Source organism: Cygnus olor, chromosome 1, assembly GCF_009769625.2.
Source record: "Cygnus olor isolate bCygOlo1 chromosome 1, bCygOlo1.pri.v2, whole genome shotgun sequence".
Classification (NCBI taxonomy): domain Eukaryota; kingdom Metazoa; phylum Chordata; class Aves; order Anseriformes; family Anatidae; genus Cygnus; species Cygnus olor.
In genome coordinates, this window is record NC_049169.1 from 202,218,067 (window position 1) to 202,234,886 (window position 16,820).

General features: G+C 38.5%; 1 protein-coding gene across 1 annotated transcript in view; it reads right to left on the reverse strand.

Moving 5' to 3' along the window:
• DLG2 (discs large MAGUK scaffold protein 2) overlaps nucleotides 1-16,820 on the reverse strand; it is a 1,015,643-nt gene that overhangs the window by 265,511 nt on the left and 733,312 nt on the right. Inside the window, 1 exon segment of the mRNA XM_040544402.1 lies at nucleotides 5,816-5,952. Coding sequence (XP_040400336.1) covers nucleotides 5,816-5,952 — 137 coding nt within the window.

Here is a 16,820-nt window from a genome sequence, read left to right on the forward strand (position 1 = left end):
TTTTTTTTTTTTTTTTTCCTAAATAGCATAATCAAGGCAATGAAGTTTAAACTTAAGCAAGAATTATCGTATTTGGAAGTTTTCCTAGATTCGTATTGGAAATAAAGGCACTGAGAAGTAGCTGGAGTGAAAAGCTTAGAATCCCCCAAAAGACTACAAGTGCTCTAAAAAATAACTTCATTCACAAGAGCATAAGCCGATAACAGAATAAGATCTCTGGAGGAATAATGTCTTAATTCATATTCCTTTTTTTTTTTTTTAAGGGAAATTGTTCCTTTCTTCTATTATTTAGAGTAAGAATTCACTCAATGAATGAGAAAACGAGGTGATCTTTGCTTTGTCAGTGGTAATATCTGCTTTAGTGTAATATTCTACATCTGATTCAGAAAGTGGATTTTCCTGAGCAAATCTGGAGTGAGCACCAGCAGCAAATCCAGACAATACCTGCAGTCTGCCCACTGTAAATCTAGAACTGCTGATGGCCTTTTTTAAAACTCACCATGCCTTAAAGAGCTGTGAAAAGTGAATGTCTTTCCAATCCTGAAGCCCAATCATTTGTTCTAAGGATGTAAATCTGCTTGTACTAACTAACATATAATCCCAAGGACTCCTAAATTAGTTGCATAACTGCTGAAGTCTGTATAGAAAACAATGGGCCAGCTTCAGATGACTGTGTGTTACTCCCTCTGAAATTAGCTTGCTTAGATTATAAGTGGGTATGGACTCAGTGTCCTGAAACACTAAAACAGATCTACTCTTTGCCGAGAAATGCAAGAGTCTGCTTCACAGAAAACAGATCTACTCTTTGAGTAGAGACTGAAGTGACAGGCTTCAGGCATCATGTGCATGAAGTGTGCAAGTGACACCAAATGATAGTGGATCATCATTTTTTTTTCATTCTTCCATCCCATTTAAACTGATTCAGGTAAAAATAAATAAATAAATAAAGTGACCTAAGGCAATGAAGTGGTATGAAGATGATGCAACTGTGTAGAAACAATCATATAATGAGAGTATCATGAGAAGGAATTAAATGGGGAGCTTATAGCTATGGTACCATCCAAAAACTGATTCTAGCAAATCTACCTTTGAATGCTAGATACAGCATTGCAAGCCCAGAGTCAACAATAGTGTCTACCTGGCTCAGAGCCTAGCGCTGCATCAGAAGGGACATAGTCACCATACCCCCAGAGTTGCTTCTGTACCAATTCACTCTTCAACTCAGACTATTTACCTTTTATTTACCTTTTTACCTTTACCTATTATTTACCTTTACTCTAATGTGCTTCCTTTCTGCTAGTCAGCCAGTACAACTGACAGATTAGGTACTATCTGTTCACATTGCTCTGCCTTTGAGTCTAATGGGGTAATGTCTGTACTTCATTAACTGGCATAGCTGCCCAATGCTGCACCTACCTGAGCAAAGAATCATAGCATCATAGAACGGTTTAGGTTGGAAGGGACCTTAAAGCCCACCCAGATCCAACCCCCTGACATGGTCACGGACACCTCCCACCAGACCAGGTTGCTCAAAGCCCCATCCAAACTGGCCTTGAACACTCCCAGGGATGGGGCATCCACAGCGTCTCTGGGCAATCTGTGCCAGTGCCTCACCACCCTCTGAGTGAAGAATTTCTTCCTAATACGTGTGCACTAGGAGTGATCTGAAATAACAGAGGGTCTGGATGATGTGAGATCTACTCTACACATATCTGAAGGGGTTTACTTTGGATTACACCTAGTCTGGCTCCTCCAGTAGGATGGAATGCCTATTAGCAGCTGCAATGACATGCTCATTTAGAATGCTTCTGGAGAGCATCTTCATAAAAAAACATCCAATTTGTTTCCTCAAAGACCAACACACAAGACAGACAAAATCATCTTAAAAAAGCACTTCTGATCTGAACCAAATGCTAACATAGATGCACCTTAAACTCAAATAATATTCTCTGATTACATTAACGCAAACATGATCCTGCATCCACATATGATCTAAAATAACAGATATCGGTAGCTGACCCTGTAAGGCACAGATTGACAGTTCTAAATCACAATCCCGTCATTGCCCTGTGAAACCACCAAGTGGTAACATGACTTTTTCCAGCAGATAATTGGATGGGAAGCCTGAACTTCTGAAAAGGAAAGTGGCTCCTGTTTTTTTCCTTTTGTTTTCAGTAATAAAACAGAATCAAGTTAAATCTCTTGGTATGTGAGTAACATCACTTTTTGCTACAAATATAAATAGTCCTACAAAAGTATGATCTCTCTGACTGCATAGGCTTAGAAATAGACTAATGAATGATGCCTAAACATGTAAGGGTTTTTAGAATAGGAGACAAATTTTTGAGTACTTAATAAAATACTTATGAGATAAATATTATCTTAAATCTTCTTTTAATCTTGATATTTTTAGAGCTTTCCCTGAAAGAATATCTTGCTTCTAACTATTAGCCTTGTTTTGTACAAGGAAATACAGTTTTACACTGATTTCTTTTATCTGTTCTGTAGCCAAGCACTTCCAAAGTGAGATGATTGTTTCAGATTAAAAAAAGGTAATTATCATCTGAGAGGTAACAACTTCTTAAATTGTTTTGCAGTTCTTCCTGATCATCATTATCAATGAGCTGGAGAATGTGAGGAGTGCACTCTTGTCAAGCTTGCAGAAGACATGTCACCTAGGGGACTGGTCCATATACTTGAGCGCAGGGCTGCCATCCTGGAAAGGCTGGAGGAAGGGTCCAACAGGAACTTCTTGATATTCAATAGAGAGAAAGAGTAAGTCCTGCCCCTGGCACTCCCTAGCCCCCTTCAACAGCTGTGTGGAACAGCCCTTGTGTCCTGGTGGACATCAAGCTGGGCATGAGCCATCTGTGTGTCCTGGCAGCAAAGAGGGCCACAGCATCCTGGGCAGAATGCGCACGAGCAGAACCAGGAGATGCAGGGAAGGGATTATTCTTCATTAGCTGGCACTCATTAGACTGCAGAAGTTTCCTATTAGTTGTCAAGGTAGAAGTTTCCTATTAGTTGTCAGTCTTCAGGGCAGAGCTCTGGTCTGTTCATTTCACATATACCTACCGAAACCACTGAGTTGAGTATTTGGCTGGAGCACTCTTATGTTTCTTCCAGTAATTTTACTATTGGGTAACTAAGAATTATCCTACATTGGAGAATTTCCATGTGGAAGCATTTAGGATAATAAGCCACAAGAGCAGCCTCAGTGCCACAGAAGCATAACTGCACAGATATGCCCTTGTATAGATTTCACAATAATCACAATGCTCAATATTTACATAATACATCTTGTGAATGCTTAATGCACTATTAGTAATCTGCATTTAATAACTGTAGGGACATCAAACTGTGAAATGCTCAGATGGCACCTCATTGTTTTATATTTCAATCTTAGTTTTGATTTTGCAGCATCTCTTTTATTACATCTTAAATTTTAATGCATTTGATTTGCATGTTCTTTGGGATCTGAAAGCATTTTACCCAAACTTATCAGAACATAGGCACAAGAAAAGAAACAACCACTCCAGCAGCTGCTGAGAATTCCAGAAGGATGACAAATTCTAGTAAATTTTAGAGAAATGTTGGAAAAGAAAAAGATCAAGAAAGCAAGCACTACTGAGAAGAAAAACAATGAGGAAGTGTTCAAATATTCCTTATAAAATAAGGAATAAGTGAAGCAGCAATAGGACCATGCAGGTGACAAGGGTAATATTGTGTTGATAAAAGTGGTAACACTGCCAAAAGAAAGTAATGAATTCTTTCACTCACTTTTCACAAAGGAACATGAAGTAAATGCCATGAACTGACAGATGTTACCCAGGGCAGAAGAGAAAAAATATTAAAGGTATTCAAGAAAACCCACAAGTTATAGTGAAATCAGGGTGTCTTGTCAGAGAGAACCAGAAAACACAACTTTTCATCCCCATGAATTTAAGAAATAGGTTTTGGTCTTATAACTTTATCTCCAAAATGTAGCAGTTAAGAGCAAATTGATACTAGGACTTTCTTAAGCAACAGTGAAAAGCTTGGTCTGGAAGTATGGGACTATGTATGTTATGGAGAGCAATATTATGATTGACTTTTTTCCTCATTTTACATGCAGTGATAAGAGGAGATGATGGTAAGTAATGAACTGGTGCAGAACAAAAGAAAAGCAGTATGAAGATGTGACATCAAACATACTGAGGATGACTGCTGGTCATTTTCAGAGGTCAGGTTCAGGAGTAAAAACTTGTCCCAGTGGAGAAACCTGTATCTATCTGTATCTGACTGCAGTGAATCGTAGGTTAAGGACTGAGAAGAGATACTTAATAGGCAAATCCTACAAAAAAAAAAAAAAAAAAAAAAAAAAAAAAATATAAAAATAATAAAATTCTACATTGTGATGTAGAAAATTGTTTTTCTACTGAAATTCATTGTAATTAAGTGACACTGGAGGCAGGGAATGCAGTGTGTCTGTGTTTTGCAGATGTTATGTATTTCTTCAAGTGAATTGGAAGAAGTTAAGAGTAAGGTAACAAAAATTTGCAAATCACACAAAAACCAAGAAGGAATTATCACCAGAGAAAGAAACAACAGCTGAATACAAGTAGATTTTCTATATGGTGCTAAAGAACAAAATAAAGAGCAACTTTGGCAAATATAAGAACACATTTCTATGGAAAAATGAACAAAAACGTCATTAAAGAGCAGGGACTTGAATTTCACTGTGCTGAAAACCTGAAAAGAAGAAATGTCAGAGAAATGTTAAGTTCTAGTTTCATTCTGCTTTGATTTGCTAACGTTATTTTATCTTTAAGTTGTCTGTCTACTAGGGTTAATTAAAAAAAGCTAAAGTCACCAACACAGCAACCAAGTGCCTTTTATGTTGTGTTTAATACCCTGAAAACGAATGGTCATCTTCACATGTGACTGGAACACAGTGTTCCCAGCCAAATAAAGAAAACTTCAGATATATTTTTGCAAGCAGAAAAAAAGGCCACAGCAATTTTTCACTGCTTAGATATCATGTCACAAAACAGAACTACTGCAGTACACTTTTTTTCATGGCAATGACTGAAAATATATTTTTCTGCTTGCTGAAATCTATGCAAATGCATTGACATGAATACAACTTGACATAGATTAACTTCTGCTGATTCATCAGGGTCAGGATTTCCCCCTTACAAAGAATTAAACAAACTGTGAGTGGGAAATAATTATCTACAGGGAACAATATACTAGCACTGCAAATATCAGGAAAAATTTCCCAAAGTGAGATCCATCAGAGAAATAAGAACACTTTCTCAAGGATAAAAGATAGAAAATGTATCTTTTATAAAACCTAAATGGAGCATCTACATGAAGCATTCATGCATATAGTAATATATAGGTAATAGTCCACTGGCAGTGGCTACGCTTGAGAGTTTTGTGGCATATTTTACTTCTTATCACTTCCTTGAAATGGTCAGTAGAATCAGTTGTGCTGTAATGAAGTTTGTATAACACCTTCCTTTAAAACTTTTGTGGTACATTTTGACCTATGTGCACAATGCATTTATTCTCTTCTTAGTTAAATGACTGTAACAGCAATAAAACACATTGCCTTTTTTTCACAAAATATTGGTTTCCCAGTATATTTCTTTTTTAACTCTAGTCTTAGAAATACATATGAATAATGGGAAAAAACGAAGATGACAGAAATCTAACATAATTACTAGAGAAGTTGTAATGGTTACCTTCATTAAAATGTACAGTAAATAAAATTCCCTACATGAAACAACTTTCAGTCATATAAAATCCAATTTAAATTTGTCATACTTACCATAAGAAGTCTATCTCCAACCTGCAACCTCCCATCTTTTTGTGCAGCTCCTCCATCGATAATCTTGGTGACATAAATGCTGTTGTCCCCAGGGATGTGTTGGTTTCCCACCCCTCCTGCGATACTGAAACCCAGACCTGGAGAAGATATGAAAAACAAAACATTATCAGTACATGAATAACACTAAGTAAGAGTGTAATTGTATAATTACAATATTTTTTAAAGAAATGCAAACAACATAACAGGTATTTGAGGGGTCATATGCTTTCACTTTTCCTTGGAAGTTGAGGGACAGAAATAAATCAATGAAACTCCTTTCCACGTACAATTATAGAAAGGTAGATATAAAAAGAATCAAACCAATGATAATTTTACACTAATGTCTTGTCCACACCAGGGGACAGTGCAACCTACATAAACAAGTTATGGCACAACTTCTTCATGGTGGAAATTTCTGCGGACTAGTAATGAAACTCTGAAGCTTGGACTTCATTTTAATAAATATTGGTATAAAAATAAATCACAATCTATCATAAAAAAAAAGAAAGGTATTCTTATTGTCCACAGAATTTGAAAAAATACTGTGAGAGGTGTACTACATATCTTGTAAGTTTCTGTAGTACCACATTGAAAGATCTGAGAAAATGAAAAATAAATGGTGTAGATATTTTGATTTAATTCTGCTTTGCATATTTTTCCAGGACACAAATATCTTTGGCTATTCATATATAAAATAAGAAATTGATAGTTCACATATAACTTTCTCTCAGTGATCTGTGAAATTATTAGATGAAGACCCTAAGTGCCAAAATTTGGAGCAGTGTCTACATCCTGATACGATTCAGGAAAAGGAAGGAAAAATAAATAGATGTCAGTATGAGAAAAAAAAAAAGTTTTACTCTTTTCCTACTTTTCCTATCATCTGACACACTACATAAACAGACAAATCATTGCTCTCACTTGTAATAACATTTTTATCTCTCAATCAGAGAAAAGACAGAAACTACTGTGCTCCATTTCCATAAAAATCTACTTTATGAGGTTTATTTTTTATAGATCATATATCTAATGGGAACTTCCATCTGAACAAATAAACTGTTACTGACAATAACCTGCTTAGATTATTGCTTGAACTAGGCATTTCTCTTTTAGCTGAATAGAAAAAATAGCTGTATCTACATACAGAATAATAACTAGTTTTATCTTTGAAATACACGGTGTTCAGTCATTCTTAAAACAAACATATTAGTAATAGCTTCAGCCTGAGCAGTGAAAATGCAGTAGAAAAATGAACTGCCCGGAACTTGGCATTTTATCGGAAACTCACCAGCGTGACTGCTTGTGCACTAAAACTTAAGCAATGGTTTATTTTAATACACACAGGCTTCTTTAGCAGCTGTATGAGGACAGAGATAAGCTTTTTGAGTGAATTAAATCTCAAAAAAAAGTGATTTTTTTCTCACACTATTTTAATTTGATCATTATTTTTAGCTTAAAAAAATGTGAGGTCAGATAACATAATGGGCTACTTCATGGATACTGTCAAAACAGTAAATTACAAAAAGAAACCTCTGAAATTATACCTCAAATTGAAATACTACTTAATTAAGATGACTATTAACAATACACATGAAGTTAATTCAGAAGTATGAGATAATTAAAATAAAGCTTTATTTAATTTCCAGCTAAAGCTGGTGATCACTGTTACTATTTATGTTCTACTGCCGGGACAACTACAAGGATAAGAAGATTACATAAAGGTACTCTAAGAAAACACCCAGAATTAAAATTTTCTTTAAAACTTTAGTTGTGGACTAGGAACAATGACTGAATGTTCCCTGGTGACATAATTATCATCCTTTTGGAAAAAAAACCAACCAAACAAAAAAAAACACCAACAAAAAAACTGCATGTTTCTATCAGTAAAATAAAGCTCCAAGAGTATTCCAGAATGATGATGACAGGCACAGGAAATGAGTGGGCAGCTCACTGCAGCTGGAGAGCTTTCTTCAGCTCCACTGCTCACCTACAGCATCAACGTGGGAAGATTAGGTTATGGTATGCTTCAATCCTCTTCTCTCTCCTTTATTAAAAGTGCACACTTATAAAGGGCAAGGTCATTTCTGGCTGTATCGTACCGTATTTTGTGCAAAAGGGTTCCTAATTCATCCTTGTCCTGCTGCAGTATAGGCAAAGACCATTGCTTCTACTTGATGCAGTGCTGAGAGGGGTGGTGGGGTGTTTGTTTTTTTTTTTTCTTTTTTTTTTTTTTCCCATGATTATATCACAATTGACATGTAAAATCACAAAAACAAACAAAAAACCTTATAAGATGCTACCCCATTACAAAAGTGAAGTTTACAGTGATGAAAGGAGTACTTTTTTCTGCTTTTTTGATGGACATAAAATATGACTGCATGGGGCTATATTATGTTGGTAAGCAGGATCTGCCTTTGGAATCCATATAATCAGTCTCAAGTATGAAAAGGTGTAAAAGAACAGAACGAGACACGTGGAAATACTGCAGGGGGAAGAGCGAGGATGGGTGGGAGAGCCAACTGAGGAAGAGAGAGTTTCCATGGCTTTTCTATCTATAATAATCTGGATCCATTGCGTAATCATACTTGTATGCGTTAAAAGATCGCTTCTTGGGAAAAATGTGGAATGGAATCACGGCAACATTTAATTTTACTGAAATTATTTTTGCTAATTGCCAGAAACACTAGGAAAGTATATTACAATAAATCTTTTGGGTAGGATTCATCTGGCCAAATGACATCAGACAACTATGCTAATCATTTATGATACCTTTATAATCAATGAAAATTCATTAAAGACTTCTAGAGGGTGATTCATCTCATCTCAAACAGGCATCTGAAAGAGACAAGATGAATCACACTCTTGGTTTCTGAAAGGCTGGGGGCTGGATGTGGGAACAGGTGGGTGGGATGATCAGTGCTACACAGGTTCACAACCTGAGTTACATTCTCAGCTCCAATTATAATGAAGGTCTCTGCTTTGTTTTCAGACCTGAAAAAGGTTTGAGCATCTGTGGTTTGGATCTCTCTTTTAAATGGCTACATCGGGTCAGTATTTCCAATTTTTACTCTACTGTAGAAATGAAGAATCATTCAAATTTAATGTAACAAAGGGAGCAAGATACGTTTTCTAAACTCAGTCGTTTTAATTGCTCTGTTGAGTTCAAAAATCAAAATAGAATGTTTAAATGTAGAACCTTTTTCTTACTGACTTCCTGACTTTGGTCAGTAAGACTTTGCCATCAGAATATAGAAGAAGGGGAGTCACTTTGAGAATTACCCTTCATCTTACTTCCTATTTTCCTTATTTACTCTCTGCTTCACAGCAACACACCTGCTTGGACAGAGAGCCCAACTTCCTCATAACAGGGATTAGATGGAGAAAAAGAGAAGACTACTCTAAAAGGAGAAAGGGAAGAGAATTGGCTTTAATAGTGCTGTATGCATGTCCATGTCACACGGCTTCATTTAAAGCCACTGTAGGCACATACAAAATTGGTCAATGTATAAAATAGGCAAAATGAATCAAACTTTATTTCCTTCCATTTCCAGTGGGTAGGTGTTTGCAAAATTCATCCACCTTTAAGACCCACAAGTGCAGGAGCTAGTTTTTTTTTTTTTTTTTTTTTTTTTTTATGGTTAGTCCAACAACAGGTACTTTTATATGTTAATAATAAAATCAATGTGTAAGACACAGGGGATATGTCCACACTGTGAACATATCATTTTCCAGAGTAACCAGACAGGGAACCTAAAAGACAGACACAGACACAGACACAGACACAGATTTCTAGGTTGGAAGAGACCTCAAGATCATCGAGTCCAACCTCCGACCTAACACTAAGTACTCCACTAAACCATATCGCTAAGCTCTACATCTAAACGTCTTTTAAAGACCTCCAGGGATGGTGACTCCACCACCTCCCTGGGCAGCCCGTTCCAATGCTTAATAACCCTTTTGGTAAAGAAGTACTTCCTAACACCCAACCTAAAACTCCCCTGTCGCAACTTTCGCCCATTCCCCCTCGTCCTGTCACCAGGCACGTGGGAGAACAGACCAACCCCCACCTCTCTACAGCCTCCTTTAAGGTAACTGTAGAGAGCGATAAGGTCGGCCCTGAGCCTCCTCTTCTCCAGGCTGAACAAGCCCAGCTCCCTCAGCCGCTCCTCGTAAGACTTGTTCTCCAGACCCATCGCCAGCTTGGTCGCCCTTCTCTGTACACGCTCCAGGGCCTCGATGTCCTTCTTATAGTGAGGGGCCCAAAACTGAACACAGTACTCGAGGTGTGGCCTCACCAGAGCCGGGTACAGGGGGACAATCACTTCCCTAGACCTGCTGGCCACACTGCTTCTTATACAGGCCAGGATGCTGTTGGCCTTCTTGGCCACCTGAGCACACTGCTGGCTCATATTCAGCCGACTATCAACCAATACTCCCAGGTCCTTCTCGGCCAGGCAGCTTTCCAGCCACTCATCTCCCAGCCTGTAACTCTGCTTGGGGTTGTTGCACCCCAGGTGCAGGACCCGGCACTTGGCCTTGTTGAACTTCATACAGTTGACCTCAGCCCATCGCTCCAGCCTATCCAGATCCTCCTGCCGAGCCTTCCTGCCCTCGAGCAGATCGACACACGCACTTAGCTTCGTGTCATCTGCAAACTTACTGAGGGTGCACTGGACGCCCTCATCCAGATCATCGATAAAGATATTAAAGAGGACCGGCCCCAGTACCGAGCCCTGGGGGACACCACTAGTGACCAGCCTCCAACCAGATTTGACTCCATTCACCACAACTCTTTGGGACCGGCTATCCAGCCAGTTTCTAACCCAGCGAAGCGTACGCCAGTCCAAGCCCCGAGCAGCCAGTTTCTTGAGGAGAATGTTGTGGGGAACGGTGTCAAAAGCCTTACTGAGGTCAAGGTAAACCACATCCACAGCCTTTCCCTCATCCACCAAGTGCGTCACTTTGTCATAGAAGGAGATCAGGTTCGTCAAGCAGGACCTGCCTTTCATAAACCCATGCTGACTGGGCCTGATCGCCTGGTTGCCCTGTAGGTGCCGCGTGATGACCCTCAAGATAATCTGCTCCATGAGCTTTCCTGGCACTGAGGTCAAACTGACAGGCCTATAGTTCCCTGGGTCTGCCCTCCGGCCCTTCTTATAGATGGGCGTCACATTGGCTAGCCGCCAGTCAACTGGGACCTCCCCCGATAGCCAGGACTGCCGATAAATGATGGAAAGCGGCTCGGCCAGCTCCTCCGCCAGTTCTTTCAGTACCCTCGGGTGCATCCCATCCGGCCCCATTGACTTGCGCACATCCAAGCTCCGTAGCAGGTCGCCAACCATTTCCTCATGAATAGCGAAGGCCACATCCTGCTCCCCATCCCCTTCCACCAGCTCAGGGCACTGGGTATCCAGAGAACAACCGGTATTGCCGCTGAAGACTGAGGCAAAGGCGGCATTAAGCACCTCAGCCTTTTCCTCATCCTTAGTAACTAGGTTTCCCCTCGCATTCAGTAAAGGATGGAGATTCTCCTTAGTCCTCCGTTTCGCGTTGATATATTTGTAAAAGGATTTTTTGTTGTCTTTAACGGCAGTAAACCAATAAAAGACAGTAAAAGGCAGTAAACCAAAAAGACCAATGACTGCTAGATAATGTCAGCTTTGTAAAAAGAAGTGAAGTTAAATGAAACTCTCACCAGTAACCCAAATGGGATTTTGTGCTTGCTACTATCCTACACAGAGAAACAGGTTTATTTTAAGCTAGCAAACAGAAAGAGGATTTTACAGGGCAAATCCAACATGAGTTCCACAGTCCTATCTGAGAAGCTCCAAATAATGGGGCAGCCAAAGATAGTCAAATTTAGGTCATAAACTTTAAATGTAACTGAGATGTGTATGATTTGCAAATATTTAACCAAAATAGTGTGCTCTAGAGATATAAAATGTGTAATTCTTAATTGCTGAATTCCTGGTTTTACCACAGCATCCCTTATCACCAAGAGACACACATCCTCAACACTGAATACCTTGATGAAGCCACAAAAAGCACAGGACTTCTAATAGAAATATTAGCTTACAAATTAATGAAATACGGACAGAAATGTACATGTAAGCACAAGAAGAATGAATAAGGGTTAGAAAAATGTTGTGTATTGACAGTGCAGAGCATTCCTAGCAATAAAACTGAAAATGAGTCATTTCTGTCAAACCTGGAAGGTCTGGGCTCTATTAAGACCGCAGCACAGGTGTCTTGTCAGCAGAAGACCCTGTACCATAACATCAGGATGGTGGCAGCAAGGTTACAGCATGTTCCATATGCCATTCCCTTGCCTGCAAGCCCGATGGGAAAGCAGATAATTGCAATAAAGATGTGTATTTGCTAAATGAAAAAACAGACAATGAACAGCTGCTGTGCTTATAGCTTATGGAGGCTGAAGAAAGCAATATTCTGAAGTAAAGGACCACCCCATAACAATGGTGGACTCTTAGACAGTACAAAGCATCTGTACTAAAATTAGTTGATGGTCACTAATCAAGAAAATGATAATGGATGTGGTAAGGTTTCCATGTCCCATGTCCTTTGTGTCACACAAGAGTGAGCTAGTGCCCCTCAGCACAAGCATCTTAGGGTTTTTGATGTGGGTAAAAAGAAAAGTGAATGAAATAGATGAGAGAATGAGCAGAAGAGTGTAAGCAGGTAACATATGTAGAGATTTCATGAATAAATACTCCCCTCTCTTCCTGTATGATATCTCATTGTGTTTTGCTACAACCATTTCCTACAGGTGTGAAACAAACTGATCTGCTCCAGAACACTGTCTGAACTCAGATTTCGTAAAACTGTTCTAGGCAGCAAAACAAGCTAACACAACCACAAAGTACCCATGCAACACCCTGCACACTGAGGCCCTTCCCTGGCAACACCTGGCTGTGGGGTGGGACACCCCACATTGACCATGCTCCTGTGAACAACCGGAAAAGGCAAATGGAGGCAACTCTCGTCTTGCCACAGACCAGACACTTCTACAGCACCTGGTTACAAAAATTAGAGCTCAGTGTTGAAATTACTTATTACTTGAAATTACTTTAAGCTTCCAGAGCCAATGTTTAGATGTCTCTTTTTTTCCTCTGAAAAAGGGAAGAACAGGATCATACTGATGAACCTACTCATGAATTCATCAAACCTGGAGCAATGAAGTCCAACACAGGCCTCTAATTAATCAAATTCCACTTAGAGGGAGGAAAGGAACATGGATAATATAAAATGCTTTTGCTGTTATCAGCTGATTGACTTGTTTTGACAGGCCCACAGTTATATGTAGCGCTGTATGAATAAACAAACTAAAGCAAGGTTAGTTATAAACAGAGGAGAAGCAGGGAATATACATCCCCCGCCCCCCCCCTTCCCTTTTGCTCAAGCCTGTAGCTGCCAGTTTTAGTTTTTCTGGAGGAGAGATATAGCACCTTATAACTGTGGAAGTTTAATATGCTTGTTATAGCTGTGATTTATGATTAATGTTCATTATTGACATCAGTTTCATTTATTATTTGGTATGCACAAAAATGAAATATATTACAAAACAAAAATCAAAATGTTACACAATAATTAAACAATGATACAAGGAGGAACTTATCTTCCTCTACAGAGCTTTCCTTCCTTCCTTCCTTCCTTCCTTTTTCTTTCTTTCTTTCTTTCTTTTTTTCTTCCTTCCTTCCTTCCTTTCTTTCTTTCTGTCTTTCTTTCTTTCTTTCTTTCTTTCTTTCTTTCTTTCTTTATTTCTTTCTCTTTATTTTATTTTATTTTATTTTATTTTATTTTATTTTATTTTATTTTATTTTATTTTATTTTATTTTTCTCCCTCTCTGTCTATCTATCTGTCTGTCTTTATTTTTCATCCCATGGATCAATTCCTGAGAAACTATTAATCCTAGAAATAATGTCTTTTTTTTTTTTTTTTTTCTCTTGTCCATGCTGCAGGGGTAGATTCAAATATCATTTGAGTGAATTCTTACAACAATTCCTATTCCTGACTCATGTCACAGCTTATACCAGAAGGAGTTACATGAATAAAATTTGACTACATTTTGTTCTGAGGATGAAAAAATCGGTCTAAAGTACAGTATGATTCATAAAACTTTAACTAATATTCATAACAAGCTTAAAAGCTGCCTACTTTCATTGCCATCTTTAGTTCCCATTTCAGACCTGTTCCCTTCAGAGGGCTCTTCGTGAGAAACAATTTGGTAATAGCCTCGACTGGGAAGAAGGCCCAGCCCCCTACAACGCCAATCATGACCTGATGTCCCTTTCTAAATAGCCTTGAGTTGAAAATTTAAAGTATCTTACTGACTGTTTTTGACTTTTTTTTTTTTCCAGAAATATCTAATATTTTAAGTTATTTCCCTGATGTCTGGTAGAATGTATGTTGAAAGATGACGTACAGTGCCACCAGGTAAGAAGAATATTCTTTGAAACCACCTTACACAAGGAGAAAATTATAGCTCATTTTACACTGTGTGTGTCCTTCATGCCTTCAGCTATTTATCCAGCAGTTGTCATGCTGCTCCTTTGTTCCTGCCCATAGCCATTTTTACTGTAATTATTTTTATTAATCCCTATATTCTGGCTGTCAGTGCATCACCTTTCCACACTACTGAACCGGCAGATTACATGCCAGATTACAGTACAGTCTGCATTGAGGATGAAAGTGGACAATACACACAAGACTTCCATAAGCATGGCAAGCACACTTGTGGCCATGACTGCACACTGTTTGACAGTTGTGATTATACAGCAGGCAAAGAAAATCCCTTCCTTGCAAGTCAGCACTGTTTGCACAGCAGCACTGACGCCTCTCTCCAAGGGAATGGGCCCTTCAGTCACCTCAGCAGAGAGGGCTTGTGGCTTTTCTGCATGGAGGAAGATTTTGGTCAGAATTTTTAGTGGAAAATAAACAGAAAAATTTTGCCTCTTACGCTTTTTATCTGCACAAATTTTAAACACTGCAAATTCAAATTTTAAAATAAATCTTAATAAAAAGTTAATTTTCATGTTAACTATTCTTAATTTAATAAAATTAAAAATATTAATTGAAATTTAAAACAACGTAGTGACACAATCTGGCTGCACAGCCCCGTGTAGGGACCTGTGGAAGTCTGCTCTCACTGCGTGCTTGATAAGAGTCAGGAGAGAGAATGATCCCACAGAGATTAAAATCTCTTCAATGCACAGATGCATGCACACATTCATGCTGCCCCAAACAGCTCTCTGAAGGACTAAGGGCTTAGAGGGATGGCAGCCAGCTAACACTGAATGGAGGAGAGACTGTGCTGGTAGTGTGGTTGGTGACCCAAGTGGCGGTGATGCCCAGATGATTTTGGTACTTTGATTTAGACTACCTAAGCAGGTTTGAAATCTCCATTTCAATTTTTACACACTGCTATCCATGCCATCAGGTTGCACATATAATTTTAAAATTCAGCTAGCACACTGCTACTGACAGTTGCTTACAGTTGTTCCAGATCGGTGGGGTGCTGGGACACCTGGCAGGCTCCCTGTATAGCAGTGATTTTTCTGAGCTCACTCTTGATCTAGGGGTGCAACATGCTACAGCTTTCCTCTGGGATTCATCTCAATCCTCCAAGACCCACAAAAGTCAGAAATGCAGGAAAGTCCAGAATATGTTAACAAGTCTTGCGGCTATTTCAGGGATTTTTTGCTGACTTTGCTCTGGCCTCTACGCCTGTTCAGAAGCAATTTTAAACTACTACAACTCTTCTCCAACTGCTTTTTTATTCTTTTGGGCAGAAAAAAACAAACATTGCAGTAGAAACCACTGGGTTGTAACAGTAAGAAAGGAATCTGTTCTCATGACACCAGGCTACACTTCTGGTCCCAGAAAGAAATGTTTACTTTGCCCACCAGAGAGTAGATGATGGGAACAGAGATTATGATGCAAATGTTAACGTACGTGTAACACAGTGAGAACGGGCTTAAAAACAATCACTCAGTAGATACAGTAGGTAAAGCATTGGTTTTACATTATCATAACAGTAAAGCTCATCTTTCTGTAATCTTTAATAAAGCCTTCAAAATGTATTTGTTAAATTATATTTCTGTTTGTACAGATTTGTAAAAAAAAAAGTCTAACATGCAAATGAAAACAATTCTTTCTTTTCCAATCAGTTTTGCACTTAAATATTTTTCCCATTACAGACTTTTTGCCTGCATATACTCATCTCCAACGATGCATTCCCTCCAGACGTAGTTGAAAAGAAGGAAATAGCAAGCTAGGAAAATACACTTTGAGCCTCATTAGAAATTGTATTTATTCTATATTTCTACATTTATTCAAATGAATCTACTCAAATTTGGATAAATTTCTCAGAAAGCACAGACAAGCAATGGCCTCATTGCTAAACAGGAATTCTCAAGAATATTTCAAAATTAATCTTGAAAAGAGAAAGCAGTATTCCTAATTATTCACAATAAGCAGATTTTTAAAGCATTAACGAGGATTCAAGTTCACTAAAAATCATATTAAATCACACTGTCACAATTTTACTAGCTTAAATGCAAGAAAGAGAGAGAAAATGATTTTGTTTTTGACATCTACTGACACTCTGAAAATTAAAGCAAGCAGTTCAGCTCTTTCAGAAAAAGTCACAATACACCAAGTCTAAACATTTCATGTTAAAAACAGTCAAATGATGCTTTTAAAAATTTGAAAATTACTGACATAAAGCAGATAGAGCTGAGATATGCCACTTAGGAACAGTATTAACTGCTCATGATTTTATTTTTTGAAATGTCTTTTCTCCTCTCCCATTTCCATGCAATGTTTGCATATGCCTACACTGAAGCTGCATATGCACACTGATTTCATGTTCACAGAGGAAGTTTCTGCACATTTTTGGTGCACCCACAAGTACAAACAGTCCTCAGATCCAGAGTCACCAAAATCAGA